General features: G+C 38.5%; 1 protein-coding gene across 4 annotated transcripts in view; it reads right to left on the bottom strand.

Moving 5' to 3' along the window:
- SPIDR (scaffold protein involved in DNA repair) overlaps positions 1-17770 on the bottom strand; it is a 197672-nt gene that overhangs the window by 114218 nt on the left and 65684 nt on the right. For all 4 annotated transcript variants that reach the window (XM_085221059.1, XM_085221058.1, XM_031552853.2 and 1 more), the window contains exon 8: positions 7722-7941. In XM_085221059.1, coding sequence (XP_085077185.1) covers positions 7722-7941 — 220 coding nt within the window. The remainder of the gene's footprint in view (positions 1-7721; positions 7942-17770) is intronic.

Here is a 17770-nt window from a genome sequence, read left to right as displayed (position 1 = left end):
GGAAATAGCTTTCCATTTGTTTGAAATTTTTGAAAGCAACATTCCATTTTTTGAAATAATTATTTCCTTCTTTAATTATTATTTCTCCTAAGACCACAGTCATAAGCCTTTGCTTACCTACAGTGAAATATGACATTAGAGAAAAGAAGTCTGAGACAGCACACCTTCACGTTCCATCTGGAGCACTGTGTCCAGGTCTGGAGCCCCCAGTATAAGAAAGACAGGGAGCTGTTGGAGAGGGTCCAGAGGAGGGCCACAAAAATGATCAGGGGACTGGAGCACCTCCCCTACGAAGACAGGCTGAGGGAGCTGGGCTTGTTCAGCCTGGAGAAAAGAAGGCTGCGGGGTGACCTGATTGCAGCCTTTCAGTACCTAAAGGGAGCCTACAAACAGGAGGGGCGTCAACTCTTTGAAAGGGTTGATAACTGCAGGACAAGGGGAAATGGTTTTAAGTTGAGGGAGGGAAGATTTAGGTTGGATGTCAGGGGGAAGTTCTTTACAGAGAGAGTGGTGAGGTGCTGGAACAGGCTGCCCAGAGAGGTTGTGGATGCCCCGTCCCTGGAGGTGTTCAAGGCCAGATTGGATGGGGCCCTGGGCAGCCTGGTCTGGTATTAAATGGGGAAGGTTGGTGGCCCTGCCTGTGGCAAGGGGGTTGGAGATTCATGATCCTCAAGTTCCCTTCCAACCCTGGCCACTCTTTGATTCTGTGATGTCAGATGGAATCAGCAGCCATGACAGATTAGAAAACTCAGACCCTGTCCACCTCGTTATCCATACAGAATTGCACAAGGCACAAGCATATTTAGTGTGAGAACTCACTGTGATACGCAATATTCAGCATGTTCAAAGCCCAGCAGAAGTGCATGTAAAAACGTTTATCCTAACTACATACCTACCATTACAGTAGCACATCACATCCTCTCAGAGTTAAGCACTGTTCTTTTTAAACTGTTTCTTCACAGTGGAACTATGGAAATGCATTGTATTCCACAAAGTTAACACAGCACTGTTGGACAGCACTTCAACAAGAGGAAACTTCATTTTTCAAACTGTAAATTTTTAAAAGGATTAGCTGATCGCTGATAAACATTTAAACAAACCCATTCACACAGGCAGAACTTGCTCTTTAGTGGTTAAACTACTGCAGGAATTTTGGCACACAGCCTTTTTTACAAATTAAGTATTGTTTTACACGTCCCAAATGTGTTAGTCATAAACATTAGCAGAGGAATACAATCGCAACTTTTTAATAACCCTGCATTAATTCTGAACTCGTTCATCTGAACTTAGTTTGTTTTTCCTTCATGACTGAATAAAGCAGACTGCAGAATTTTGTGCTGTGCCAGGTCTTGGCTCCATCAGATGCTCATTAAACGAGATCTGGAATTCAGCACTGGAGTGAATGCACATGGGAACTCATGTGAAGCTGCTCATATATCATTGATAGCTTGGTTGCTAACACAGAGTTTATCCAAGACCATACATTTTTCGTTGACATGAACAAAGCTGTTCACCATCCTCTGTTTTTGACGTCAGTGGACAACTACCCACTAACAGTATCTGTCACTACAAAATGCTTGGAATTTCCTCACTCATAAAAGCTGGAAAATTTCAACTACATTATTGGATTTTAAAGACAACAATATTTAGTGATGATTAGGGTAGGGCATTTTCACTCTCACTGATTTTTTTCCAAAATCTTGAAAATTTAAACTTAAACAGCATCACAGACTCTGAGGAATAGATATTTAAAACACCTCTTTTTCTTCTGTTCCTAAATAACATGCTCTCAAACGAGTGCTAATTACCCAATATACAACCATCACAGCGAGGTACTTCAGATTTTTCCGATTAACTGGACACAACAATCGTTTTGGTCGAATCTCTTGTGTAACTGGTGATAGGACTAGAGGGAATGGCTTCAAGCTGCGCCAGGGGAGATTCAGGCTGGACATTAGGAAATGCTGCTTTTCTGAAAGAGTGGTCAGGCACTGGAATGGGCTGCCCAGGAGGTGGTAGAGTCACCGACCCTGGAGGTGTTCAAGGAACGTTTGGATTTTGTGTTGAGGGACATGGTTTAGTAAGAACTATTGATGACAGGTGGATGGTTGGACTGGATGATCTTGTAGGTCTTTTCCAACCTTGGTGTTTCTGTGGTTCTCTGATTAATATTGGACCATAGCTAGTATTTAACAGAACTGTAGAAAACCAATCTCCTAGCATAAGCTATTTATTGCCTCTCTTCTACACCTCCTTTATTCTTCCAACTGCAATGGCCCCCGTGAAGTCAGTCATTCTGGTAGCAGCTCCCTCTCTGGAGCACAGTGTGACTTCTCAGGAACAAGGCACTAGGCTGGTTTCAGCCAGGGCTGTGCAGGCAGAAGGGTGGCTAGCCTTCATACCCCTCCAGAGCCTGAGAGCATAACAACTATCTGTGTATACATAATAAAGACATCCATCTTGACAAAGCTACATATTTTACCTCTGCTGGAGGCTTTCCTGCTGATAAGAATGCATTTCAACCTTGATCTAAAAACCAAGCTATGAAGCTGCTGCTTCACAAACACATCCCTCACTTCTGAACCCCCAATTCAGCTGTAAGCAAATAAATATATAAAAAAACAGCACAACATTAGTACAATACAATGTAAAGTCCCTTTTTCTCAGCATGTCAAGATACCATCAACTAGTAATCCAGTTTTAATCTTCTATGGGTCTCTGGAACTACTGTCTCAAGTTCTTTAAATGTGTTTCTATTCTTTTCTCCACAACAATCCCCTTCCAGAGAAAAATTATTTCATTTTTGTTTTATAGGGTTCTAATCTTTGAGGTATGACATTCACCTAATACTTCCACAGAATAGTTACAAAAATAAACAATTCCATCTCATTTGAATGACTGATCGTGTTTTTATGTTTATTATGCATAGCCTACATCTGAAATACCAGGTATGTTGCTTCAGGTGGTTGTGACAAATCATAGAAATGGAACAAATGAAACTGTTCTTCCCAAGGAATCAAAGCTCTGTAGGTCTGTATTTTTATGATACGTCATTTTAGAACTAAACTTCATATGAAGGAACATAATTATGCATTCATTTGACTACTAAGAAATGGCTCTTTAAGGGTATAGAAGAGGATATTGTTGAACAGCTCACCAGAAACAACTTCATATGAGGGGATAGGAAAGAGTAAACTTATTTTTTAAAATAGAAGAATAAGTAAATCCTAAGTACTACTCTATCAAACTGGATAAAACAAAAGTATTAAAGAAATGTTATTAAAAGCTTGTTAAAGACAACTCTCCATTCATAAAAAGTATATAAGTATTCCTATTCTTAAGAACTGAGCTTTTTGAGTGATTGTACTAGGAAATGTATATCCTAACAAGAAATATGAACACTTGCAAGAAACCTGCAGCTGTCTCAACTTCTAAAAGAAGCTTCAATTTTCACATCTGCAGCATCTCCGAAAAGCATTTCCAAGCAGATGACATGATATGATCTTTGGCTCGAAGGCCATTCCGTATGTACTTTAGACATAGTGCCCACACTGGCTTTACAACTCTGAAGTTTTGTAGAATTTTATCTTGTGAGTGAGCCTTGTGCCGCTTATCAGGGTTCTCCAGCTCTGCTATTGTAACATCTTCAAAGAAAGAATGTAAAGACAGAGCTAACATCTTTCTGATGGGAGGGATATAACTCTTGATCTTTTCCTCTCTTCTTCATCTGTTTGAATATTTATGTGTATAAGTGTTTGCATGTATAGATATCTATTCATAAATGCTTAGATTTCAAAAGAAGACAGTGAACATACATCACTTTTGTCTGAATGATCAATCAAGCATTCAAAGAAGCTGCCTCCCTGGGGAGCAAGTAGGGAAATATGGAAATAACATGTTTTGCATAAACTCTATGTCTAACTCATGTTTACATTACAATTTTGTGGAAAAAGGAAAGGATATAGACTTCTTGCAGAACAGCAGTTGGTCATTTCTGTATTTCTCTAACATACAAAGTCCAGGACCTTACTTCCACATGAACTCTCATTATAGGTTTCATTACTTTACATCAGCTGATTTGTAGCGATGCTTTCTGTGAGCTCTTCTTGGCAGTAAATGTATAATAATTTGAACTCTTTAAAAGCTTTTTCATTGAGGAGATCCTGATTCTAGTGTAACACAAGTAGAAATGAGAAGTTCACATTAAACACTTTCACCAGGCACTGGAACACTTTCAAATCTGAGTAATTACAAATCCCCATGGTTTCATAGGTCAAGAGAAACTGAAGTATAACTTTCAAGTTACTTGCTGATGTCATTGAATTCAGCATTTTATATACTTCCCATACTGAGTTCCTAAAATAAATTGTTTTTAAACAGAGAATTTTTACAGAGAATAGCAGCTATCCAGCCACAAATCCTGTCTTCTTCCCATTCTTACGTGTCCTGGAAATGTCAAGCAGTCATTACTTTTTGATAAATACATATTTCTGTGAAGTAAATAAAGGCTTAAGAACCAATGTATATATACTCAGCAGTAAGCTTTTTTTCTTTTCCAGCTGCTAGAAACACTTAACGATTCAGAATAAGTTTGTAAAAATTATGAAGTATCATTTAAATAGTGCTCAGTGCTCAGGCACTGTGATGACAATCAATGGCAAACCTGCATAGGCAGGGTTGACTTCTTATCTGTTGTATTCCTAGCTGGCCAAGCACAAACCATCTCCAGCCACAAACGTGCAACATGCTTGCACGTGATGCATCCAAGTTAATAAGATTATTTAAATACAGCATTGAAATAATACCTCAATGCACCCTCAGATGAGAGAGATGAGAGCAAGCTCACATCAGACAGCTCAGAGGACAGGTAGCTGAGTTCTTTGTTCCACCAGACACACTGGTTTTAAAATGTTAATCAGTTTAATAGAGTTTTCCCTACGGCAAGTGACCAGTGTATTATGCGCCCTAAGATACTAGGCATTGATATGAAGAAATCCATGTCCAGTTATAGAGAAATCCAGGCTCAATCCTACAAATTCTTAAATAAATCCCCCCTGAAGTCAATAGGGCTACTCTCATGAGGAATGTTCAAGTTAATAAGATACTTACAACTGGCGATCTGCCTGTATTTTAATTTTTTTAATTTAAGTGGCTTGCATTGTAGTGCTTAAGTATTATGAGATTCTGTATGCAATCAAATACCAACAATAATGTCAACAAATATGTAAACACCATCTCCCAAAGTACTTATGCAAGTCTCCTGTCTGAGATATCTCACATACCAAGCTGTGCACTAAGTTCCCAGCATACACAATTAAAAAAGCAAAGTCTAATACTGAAAAGGCTCTAAAATAATGCACTCAAGCTTTGCTCAGAAACACTGCCACACATCAAAGCCAGCAGTCATGCATCTGCTATCTTACCTACCTACTCAAGAATATAACTTGAAAGCACGAAAGTACATATGTATAAGAACACAGTTATGGTGCATAAGAATGAAAACATCACAAAATCTTATACTCCAAGAGAGCATTCTATCAAGCAGTATTTGGTTTTGGCAATGGAAGTACAAATTCAGTACAAAGTAACAGAAACTACATTTCAGCATTAAAAGCTCTCAAGAGTTCAACAGAACAGAAACTTGGAAATGTAATAGATGAAACTTCCACTGTGTGTACGAGTCCAATTTCCCAGTAATGTAAACTAGAAGTGCCAAATAATAATCAAAAACAAAAATATCCCCCACATCTCCTGCCAATAGGTCTAGTTTAATGATATCCAGCCCAACTTATTTTCACTTCTCTTTAAGTGAACAGAGACAACTGACATTCAGATAATGCCTAAACAATAGAAAACAGGACTAAAGATAAGATATCATGAAATTTTGTCCCTATTTGATTAGTAAAAAAAGGCCTTCAGAGCACTCAAAGCAACTCTGCAGACTCAGACATGCCCCATGCCAAAACTTTCTGCTTTTATGAAATAACCCTTGGCTTACGTTAAAAGCACATCCTACTAAGAAAACCAACAAACAAGCAGAAAAACACTCCAAGAAGTGGTATAGCAATGAAGTTTTCCCATGAAATCTCACTTTATACTCTTTATATATATATACAGGAATGAGTTTTTATATCCACAGCACCTGAGAACATTTTTCAAACAAATGAGAATACTACACTTGTACCGTTATAGATGCTTGTTGTCTGTAAAGGATTTTATCAATGCAGAGTTGCATCTTCCCCAAGCACACAAGGAATAACCTAGAGCAACTCAAGACTTACACATGGCAAATTTACCACTAGCAACTGTTCAGTAAAAGAAAAAACAATTTCAGTCACATCCTAACTAAAATAGCTTTGCTGTTACTGAAATCTTTGTTAGGTCCAAGATCTCCATAAAAAGATACAGCTTCGAGGCAGTGTCTTGTGGTATAGAAATAACCTGAAGAGAAAAATGTAACTAAGGTAGAAATCAGTAGGGAGAGACATAATAAGAAAGTAGCAGGAAACAAAAACAAGTTTAAAGCATGTAAGGAAGCTCCAAAGAAAAGGGAAATGAGACCAAACAATAGGACCTTGAGGACTGGAAGGAAAAAAAAAAAAAGTGACACATCAGAGAAGCATTTTATTTCTATTCAGCTGTATTCCTCTGGCTACTGACCTATTTACATCTCACCTATCAGCACTTGCATCTGTAGCCACAATGAATTCCACATTATATATATTCCTTTAATTTCTGGCTCTCTTTCAACAAATGAGAAATTACAAGTTAGGGAATCCAGAAAAGATTTGTAGCTATCTTAAGATAGCTTTCAGAGCTTAAAAAAAAAAAAAATACAGATCTTTGCAAAATAGGAAAATTTTAAATAAAAAAAAAAGCTAAAAACCTTCAGATAATGAATGCTGATCCATTAGAAGAAAAGTATCTCCTATTTAATAATTTGTGTGTGAGAGAGAGAAGTAATATCCCCACTTACAAGTTTTATTGATTTTTTTTTTCATTAAACACTCAGACCTTCCCACCTACAGGTGCTAACAACTAGTTACTTTACTACAAATCTCACCACTCTATGCTACCCCTTAAAACCAGGAAACTAACCCAGTTTAGGAAAGTCACAAGGCTAGACCACACATTTTAGAGAGTTCTGAAAAAAAGGTTAACTAGTTGCTCTGAAGAGAGATTTGGAGAACTGAAGACATGGACAGCAGCAGCATTGTGAAACATCAAGGTTTGTTTACTGATTTAATAAGAAAACAGTGTTAATCTCTCATTTATTTTTTCATTTATTTGAGCTGGCACTGTCTTTGCTGAGTTGCTATACAGTTAACACAGACTTGTCCACTGAAACGTACCCACACTAACAGCAACAGATGAGCATTCCTGAACTACTTTGCAATGAGAAAGTATGTACTTTATTGGCCTTATCATTGATAAGACATTGCTCATGCCCTTCTATCACTCAAAACACAAAAATATTAAGTGAAAGTCAAACTGAAGCCCCAAGCAACACCAAAGGCATTACATTACACATTTAGTTGTTATCCCAGCTATCTTTAAGGTATCTATCAAAGCCTCTCAGGCGGGCAGAGACAGATGAGCAACCACAAGACTGCTCTGTTCCACACCCTCCAAGCTCTTTTCTACAGCAGTATGAGCACAGTACCTGCAGCCCCCTTATTCTGCAGCGCTACAGAAGCTTGACTAGTTCTCTCTCTACTTACCATGGGGGATAGATGTGGATGACATCCTGTGGCCTACTCTTCAGATGAGCTGCTGTCTCTCTTGCAAAAAGGACTTTGATTATTGGTTCTCTTGTATTGATGACAAGGTCTTTGGATGAAATGATAGCAGGAGACTCTTCCAGCTGCTGGCAGATGGCAACTTGTATCATACACTCCTCAAACATTTCTAAGATCTTCACAATTAAAACACCAGATTTATCTGCAAATTTAAAAAAAAAAAGAATGCAATATTTGGATAAGGAGAAAAATTCTGGCACAACGAAGATGCATATTCTGCACTCTCCTTTTCTTTCTGATCTGCAAAAAAGCCACACATGAGCATAACACACCTAAATGAAGTTTTAAGCAATCACACCATGTTAAAGGTAAGGAGGTATTTGCCCTCCAATCTAAGACAGCACCCATTAAGTACAAAGAGTCTAAAAGCAGTGTTCCATATTCGGAGACAATGTGAAAAAACACAGACTAAGATATATATATATATATATATATATATATATATATACACACACACACACTAAAAGCAGCTATTGCAAAACTGGTTATCCATTTTATCAGTCTGCAAACAGGAGAGAAGCAACATTAACATATACCAGCATTCCCACAGTTTGATTCTATGCACTTCTGTCTATTTAAAAAATTACTTCTAGCTCCCTTTGCAGTCTGCACAGATCTACTCAGACAGACATGGGTCTGTTCCTTTCATGTAAGATTTATTCTCTTTCTCACCTAACTCCACTCCAATTTGCACTCTGATCACTGGTGTTGTTGTCCACCTGCTAAACGCTGCTATCATTAGTGGGGAAAGGCACGATGCTATAGAATAGGAGCAGCAGTATCCCAATTCTGCTGATTTTGATTCACAAGTTGCATTTAAAAAAACACAGTATCCCAAGAAAAACAGCTGATATAAATTATCATCTTCCCACAGCAAAGAAGAAGCAGGGGCGGAACTGTGAACATGGTACTGGAACTTAACAGCAGAGCGATTTACTTGCTTATTTTAAGGCCCATTTCACAATTGTGAATGTTTTATTGGAAAATAAGTCAAAATATTTTAGTTTAAGTTTATGAGAAACTTAAGAACAAACTAATGACCCAACCCCATAGGAAACCCCAAACCAAAGAAACTGGGTTCTAAATCCTTTCAAATTTATTTAATATGTTCAATTCTATAAAATACATATATATATTTTGCCCATTTCATATTTCCATGTCTTTATTACATTTTATGCTAGAACTGAAATAAAATCATTTTGAAATATAAAACCGAAGTTTTCTCAAAACCACTTTTCTGTAAGCCAATTTTTCATCACACGCAACATGTTTCTGCAAAGCATTGTTTCTCATGGACTGGTATTTTCCAGCAGGATAAAAGGTTCCTTCAGGAATTCCCCCATGCAATATATGTCAGCCATTTCTGTCCAAATCGTTACAGCTTGACCCTCCTTCTCCAGAGCTGCAGAGCAGGAGTAAGAGAACTAATGCTTTTTGCCAGATCCTTTTTGCCAAGTACTTTGAGATCGACTGATGAAGAGAGATGGATGCCACCACTATCAAACCTCACCACTATCACCTTCTAAGGGAAAGCTGTAACACTGCACTGTTCCTCCAAAGACTCTGCTGGCTAAAGTCTGCTTAAGCGCAGACTGCTCAGTGTGAGGGTGGACTCGTTTTCTATCCCTAAAGGCAAGGATTTAGAATATTCACACTTGAATTACACTTTGCCTGACTAGGTCCAATTGTAGTGCTCTGTCAACCCCCAGTCGTCTGGCACGCATAAACAAATTGTCCCAACCACAAAAATCTCAGCCTCCCAAGTAAGCAAAGTAGGTGAACATGTACCTCTACTCATACTCTACAATACAAATTTTCACCCACTTTAAAAAACAAATGACAAAAAAGTCAACGTCAATGACGAAGCACACCAGCAGTCTCAAAAATATATATATAAAAACATCCAAGACCTTTTCATCACCTCTGAACAATGCACTTCTCATGTGCAAAATTTTATGACAATTCTTACTGATCAATGATGTATGTGTAACGTTAATTAGTTGATAAACCAGCTTGAAGAAATCACTGTAAAACAGAATGACAACTTAACACTTTTCTTTACAATATGCCAGATTAGAAAACAGTTAAAAATGCTAGGCATATCAAAAACTTCATCTATACAAAAAACTCCTTAATGGATCTTGGATAAAAAGCCCTACAAGGACACCGGCATCTCTCGCAAGCCAAACTTGGCCCAAACTCTAGAAGCTGATACTAAATGAAGCAGAATGCCTATGCAGTAAAAGCAACACAACTTCAACAACAATCCAAGTCTCAAACTTGGCACACGTGCACACTCTGCAGAACCACAATCTATTTGTTTATTTAGATACATGGAGATAGCTTAATTTAATTGCTCAAATTATTATTACTGCTGATGATAGAATGCTTTCTCGAACAACATAGCAAAACTTTTTGAATTCCTGGCACGCGATGAAACATCAAAGTTCAGAATGTAGCTTTATTTTCAACTCATTTGGCTCCTGCTTTGTTATGCCAATCAAAAATAAATCAAATGTGTGGTTGCAAACTGAAGGGAGAATTTGTGGGTGAGGAGATGGGCTGGATCACTGCAATTTCTACAGCTTCTAGAGGAGTTTACTTGTTTGTTCACTTGTGTGAAAACCTCACCTTATAGTTTTGCAGTGTCCTCTCTCACCCTTGGATAATTCACAGAAGTTCTCACTTGATAAATTCCCTTCATTTCACTCACAAAACAATTACATCTAAGAAACTGAAACCTTCAGATGCATGGTTTTCATGGCAGGATCCAATATTAAAAACTTTTGAACAGTAACTGCGGTGCAGCCCTGCCATTCCTACACTGCATATTTCTTCATGCCTTACTCTGCTGCCTAGAGCACACAGATTTCCTTCTTCACCGCTACTTTTTTCCAAAAATTAGTGAGCTAATCCTGCTAACAATAAAGTCACTGAAGCATAAGAGCGGATACTAGGGAAAGAAGAGATGAACAACATAAAGGGGAGGGCATGAAGGGACAGAAGGACAATTGTTAAATGCTCTTTCCAATGACAGACCAACCAGGCTGGATTAATTGAGTTTGACTAAACCTTGAGGCTGTATATTTGCAAATAGTATCCAATTACTTCTCATCCCCTATAATGTCCACGTTGGACTGTCCTTGAGAAGCTTCTTTGGGACCCAGAGAAGGAATAATAACTACATGTACCTATGGAATGCTCATTTCAAAAACTTCAATTTATTCAGATGAAGGTAACCTTTCTTCTCCCATTAAAAGGAAAGTCACTGCGCACATTCACAAAGAGTGAGTACACACCTGTCTGGATGCATTTAAAAATCCTTCATTCAAGCACCAATTCGAGGACTGCTTAACAAAGTCCACCTTTGGTGCCAGATGCCTTTCCAACAGCACCTCGCAGCAGTCTCCATGCAGTTTGCGGAAAAGTTAGAAGACATTCACTCATACAGACTTAAGGGTCATTTGAAGCATCTGGACCCAGATGCTTTATTCACTGCAGGGGCACGAAGTGTAAAGTCAATCCCTGATACATATAGCTTGAGATGTCATGAAGGGAGAGAAAAGTACTGACATAACTGGTTGAGTATGGACTTTGAAGGTGCATTTAGGTTGTACAACTTGCTTCCTCTAAATGGCACCATTTAAAAGGAGAGGAAATCAGCCATCAGAGCTCGTAACACTCCCTGAATGCTAACAATTTGCATCAAGACCAGAAACCTACACAAACAGATGCAACATGATAGCAGTAAGTCATCCAAAAGGCAACCAAGTCCTCCTGTGACCAACAAGAAAAAAAAATCAAGTACCAATGATAAGCTGGGTCAGCTTTCACCTGAAACATCACATCAGCCCTTTGCAGAATGCTTCATCATGATAAGTGTCAATCATTGGATGGAAACCATTGCTAGATGAACTGTGATGAAACAAATGAATTCCTCCAGATCTCACAAATGTGCAGACCTAGTGAAACCAGCATGACATGCTGACTGGTGGTAAGAACAAGCCTTTTAAGCAGGGAAGTAGCTCTGGAGAAGCCTCTCAATTATTGACAAGGGCTTCCCTCACTTTGCAGGCAAGAGCTGGCTCTGACAAGAAGGCAGTCAGTATCCCCAGCATAAGGAGATGCAGCGTGGCCCCTTCAGAACACATAGGTGGAATGATCTTCAGATTCCTCAGAGACAGACGAATAAAGCATCCAGAACCAGGCAAACAGGTCATCAACATCTCATTATTGAGTGCATGCTGCACTCAAAAATCTGCATGGCCACCTGAAACATGGCTCGTCTTTCACTCCACTGTCACCACTGCTGAAATGAACCACCTTCCACCCCAGCTGTGGCAACATCCACTGCTTGGTCACCATAAACATTCAGCAAGCATTAATGACAGATGCCATTTTTTCAGCATGGAAGAATTCAGTTCCATACCTTTGCTCTATACACACTCCCATGTCAGACACCATAGTGTCAGGCTGCCCCCCTCTGCTGTCATCTCTCACATGGCAACAAAACATTACAAAACGTTGGTGGGAAGGTTCAACCTTTACTGCCATACCACCATCATCTGCCTCTGCTGTCATGGGACAACATGATAAAATAGGAGGCACTACTTTCAGAGCAGCCCTCATATGTGCTTATAATATGGAGCTCTTTTGATCACAGGTTCACAAAAGCAACCAATAGCAGCTTCTTGGTAGAAGGAGAAAAGTTATTCAGAACAACAAAGAATGTAGTTATCCTCTCTGGATCAGAAAGACCTCGAATCAGAGATCTGTGCAAGTTAAGATAATACACTGGGAGAGATATCATGAAGTATTATTTTTCCTAGGCATTCAGCAAGCTCTTGCCACTGCCAGAAAGAGGATTCTAAACTAGGTGAATTTTGGGTCTGTCCATTTAGCAAATTTGCTCTCATGTCTCTAGTTAATTATTTAATTTTAGATGACCTCTGGGACATTGGTCTCTCACTCCAATGTGAAACCTGGACATGAGGTAGCTCAGTTCATCCATGAAGTTATTTCAGACATCTGGGAGATGAACAAACCCTGCTAAGTTCCTTTCATTTGTTTTTTATTTCAGTACACAGAGTGATGCTGCCCTTCAGTATATATATACCATAAGAACAAAACATGTTTTAATACAACAATGTGGCAGATGTTCCACGTTACCCTGAATTCCAGAAGGATTAAAAATAAAAGATTCTCTGTTCCTTTGGAGATCATGGACCTCAAGATGTTAAACATTTTAAAAACTTGAGCATTACTCCACAGTCTGAGTGAAGGCCCACAACAATTTTCAGGCCTAACAAAATAGCATTACAGATGCATATATTTAAACCACAGAGCCACTCCAACACTGAATGAACACGAAGGATGCACTGGCCATGCCAAGGCAGCTTCTAGGGGCATTAAGAAGAAAGCTAGTCTGTTTTCACTCTTAACAACCAAAGAGAACTCTTGAGAGATGGAAAAAAAACTGAGGAGAACAGTCATAATAAATAGAAGGAAAATGAAATTACATTCAGACATTGTCTTCAGTGCCCAAAATACAACTCTGAAGTTTGCTTTAATAATGCTGTAACTATCAATGAGATAAAAAGAAGTTATGACCTCTTGGGGACCGCATATTTTGTTGTTTTTACTACACACTGATGAGACACTGGACAGACTGCAAGCACAGGGTCCATGGGAATAATGAGGAAAAATACATCAGATATTGACATCAACAGACTACACGCGGTTTCATGTTGCTCACGTGAATTTTGCTAAAACATTATTGTTCAAATGCCCAAAAATAGCTCCTAGAGCCCTGAATGGAAAGCCCTCATAAGAAACAGGTTCTCTTCATAGAAAAGTGACAGAACCGTGGTAGTGGTCCATACAAGATCAACAGAATGAAGATAAATGCATAGGGAGCACAAACTGGAATGTGTAATACTTCTCAGGTTCTGAGGAGAAAGCAGGGTGGAGTTCATTTACTGTGTTCTGCATGATTGGAATGTGCTAGCTGGGACACCCAACATGTCTCTGCGCATGTTAGCTCAAGCTTGTCATGGTTCAGAGAGAAAGGAAGAAGATAGAGCTTCTAGTACCAGGCATTCCTCAGAACTGATGGAACTTTGTGTTGCTTTCACTGTCTGTTATAGAAACCCTCCCCCTCTGGAAGAGGAGGAGAAGATGACTTGTCTCCACAGAAGCAACAGCAACAATAATAATAAAGGGGAGGAAAAAAAAAAAAAAAGCAGCACCAGCAAGTTCAAGAAAATCTGTGAAAACCAAAACCAAGCAGCATTTACTACTGAATTTCTGGATTTTTCCATTCTTTCATGAGAATTTAAAAATTTTGCAGGGTCCAGGGAATGTGTCTCACTCACAGGATAGAAGGATGTGATGCAACCATCTTCAGTCTGAATACAACAATACACAAGGTAGAAATAATTTTTCACAAAGGTCAAAGTAAGAACCAGTGATGAAAACAATGAAATATAAGCATGAAGAATCTCTAACAACTAGCACCTGTTTGTAGACTTTAAGACCTGTTGTTTACTAAAATATTAAGTAGTGCACAACTCGGCTCCTTTGAGAATTCTGATAAAAAATCAATCTTATGTGAGCATAAGGAATAGCAGAGTAGAAAGCATTATTATTGCAATAGTAAAAAAAAGTCTCCAGTAATAAAGAGCATGCACATCTACCAGTAAGTACACATGTGGGCTTTCACACCAAGCCAGAACAAGAAAGAAAGAGAAAGGAATGCTTTGGAAATTTCTCAGCCACAAGTCTTGCAGTGCAAGTCATATGGATGAAAGAAAAACCAAGTAAGCATTATAAGAGGCAAAGGAAGAGTACTTCAGTACTTTCCTTTAAAATTAAATTAAATAGTAACACTCATACAAGTAGAGAGGGTTTCCCCTTCACATACCTCCGTTCTCCTTCTCCCCTCCCCCAAAAAAAGCACCAAAGAACACAATGAGAAAAAAAAAGACACAAGACAAACTCATAAGAAAATCCAAGGAACTGGGAGAAGGATAATAACGCCTTAAGCCATATTAATCATTGAAAATTTGCTAGAAAATGTTTTGTGCAAAGGCAGACAGGACAATCAGTATTTTTTTCTTACCAGCTAAATTGTCATGATGTACAGCTCTCGATATTAATGATATCATTAAGATATCTGAAGGACAAATGATTTTAAGAAAAAACTTACTTTCACTCAGTTATCAATCACAAATTATATATACGAACTGCAGTTTAGAAGCAGAGTTGTACTGAACCTAATATAACTGGTATTTCTAAAAATTGTGGCCGAAAAGTTAAGTTACACTTATAGTTACATGGCAAGTTCTTTACAAGTATGAACTACAAAAACTATAGGCATTACAATCAGGTCAGTGTTCTATTAATCCTAGCTGAATATTTGTATAAATTTCTAACTGCAAAAAAAAAAAACAATCTTGTGCAATTCACGTTGAGAACAGTCCTTCATATAAGAATGAAAGTTAATTCCTGCATGGCTTGATCAGATCAGATCTACATTATGGAAGTATAAAGTAAACAAAGAAAACTCCTTGATGCCTTGTTTAATAAAGTCAACTAGCATCAATTCCCATAGTAGTCCCTCGGTTATTTTTTGTTTTCAAAGGTATTATTTGATCCTAAGAACATCTAACTTTTGTCTAGCATAGAACTACAGTACTAGCTCCATTACAGAATCATTCTACCTTTAGAAGGACCTTGCTAAAGACAAACCTCCACCCCCATCCCTGAAAGTGTTCAAGGCCAGGTTGGATGAAGCCAGATCTAGTCAGTAGCAATCCTGCCCAAAGCAGGGGGTTGGAACTAAATGATCTTTAAGGTGATGATCCAATGCAAATGATCCAACGCAAGCCATTCCATGATTCTGAGATATTAGACACCCCCTTGGGACACCACTTACTATTTGCAGTGGAAAAATAGCCAAGCCTACATTTTCGGTTCAGACCAAAGTTCTACTTTCATTCCTGTAAGTATAAAATGTCAAATTACAGGCACCAACCAAATGAAAAGAAACATTCTTTTGCTTGGCACCCATTATTGCTCTTTGTTCCACCTCATGCAAAAGACTGCAGGTGTAGGCATAACAAAGTCAGCAATCCAGCATATACCAAGCAGACCCTTGCAATCCAAAAGTCAACGTTTAAAGCCAAGAAACAGCACTAAGATTCCAACATTTTCACAGCCCATACAAAACCATCTGGTTGCTATTCTGAACCATATATGTTATTCTTCCTGGACTGGTAGCTTCTGAAGCCATTCTGAAAGGTGTTTCTCAAAAACACACCATGCATGCATACAATGGAATCTTCCCACATCTATACTCAAAAGAGGCTGCTGAATTTGGCCCAGCTTTAAACATTATACACTCTTTATAAGAACATATATAAGCTAGAGTGATCGTGCATGCCATTATTGTTTCTCGTAAGAAAACACAAATACAGAGAATCCTTGTCTTTTTCAAACAAGTTCATACTCGATTTTTCCCTCACAGTGCTGTGACATGTTCAGGCAAAAAAAAAAAAAAAAAAAAAAACACACCAAATTTGGCTACTTGCCATTTCTTTAGTTCATATTAACTCAAGACTAATTAAATTAGCAAGAACAAAGAATTAGTAATAACTAGGAAAGCTCAGGCTTTTGTATTTTTAGAAGAATTTTGCATGGTCTAAATTTGCATATAGGAAACTATATTAAGGACTACCCTTGTTTTCTTTGTCCACAGACAAATTTTTGTGCAAGCCTCATCGCATTCAAGCTGCTAAAATCTTTTTTCTCCCACATTGTAACTAGTCACCCAAACTGGAAGGTGGGAGAGTGACTCTTCATGTCCTCTTCTGTAAGCCTTTCAGCCTCCCTGAAAATGCACTACTATGCACCAAGTCCTGTCCTCAGCTTTAAGGCTTCACTCTCCTCCCCTCACACGTTACACTTGCTTTTAGTCACTGGATCACTTCCCATCATAAGGAGGAGCAGAGAGGAAGGTGCAGTTCAGAAAAAAATGCCTACAGTTTGGGTTTGGTATCAATTTAGCTTAATTAATGCACTCAATTGTAACCCAATCACACTGGTTCATCCTAAATCTTCATCTCAGACCAATGAATACCAGTTATCTCACGAACTTTAATTCATAATTCATGCCTGTATTTTAAATAAAGAAGTGCTTCGACAGCAACCGCAAGAAAAAAAAACACAGAGAAAGTTTTCAGAAGTTACTTTTGAAATGAATCTGCGTGAGTTTGCCTTATGTCTCATTTGTATCTTCTACGGACAGGAGAGTCTTCCAAATATAACTCAGAAGAGCACTACTTTTTCTTCTGCATCATGCAACCCCTATTGAACCAGCCCATGTTGACAGGAAAAAGGGTTGGGTTTTATTTTCCTCTCTCAACTGTCCAGATCTCTTTGCCCAAACAGGAAATTTCACAGGGAAGTTGCAGCACAGAACACTGGGGGGGAAAAAAAAAAAAGCTTGCAAATGGTCTAAAAGCCTTTGCACGCAGTATTCTCCAGCCATCAGCTCGACTGATGAGAGACTTATTCTTACAGCAACTGCACACCTCTCAGCCTCCCTTTTGCATCTTGTGAAGAACAACTAATTCTGGATTTGTGGAGAAGAGTCTGATGCCAATCTGTTAGTTTTAAATCACATAAGCATCCAACTAACGCCACGCAGTGCAGGCAAGCTTCTGTGCTCTCTCCTTTCAGACCTCAGTGATAGCATTAGGTTGATTACAGAAATGGAATTATCCATCAGGAAGAACACAATTAGTAGTAAATACCTTCCCCCACAATACACACCTCTGCTGTATGATACCTTTGTTTCCATGTTTGCCTGCAGTTTCAGAAAACTACCATCACTTGAGCAACCCAATACAGGGATAGGCTGCCAAGCATAACACTCCAAAATTGTCTAACTGGGAAAAACACTAATTCTT

The sequence above is a fragment of the Meleagris gallopavo genome, chromosome 3 (assembly GCF_905368555.1).
Source record: "Meleagris gallopavo chromosome 3, MGAL_WU_HG_1.1, whole genome shotgun sequence".
NCBI lineage: Eukaryota > Metazoa > Chordata > Aves > Galliformes > Phasianidae > Meleagris > Meleagris gallopavo.
Note: the sequence above shows the minus strand (reverse complement) of the source record. Positions and strands in the feature narration are given on the sequence as shown.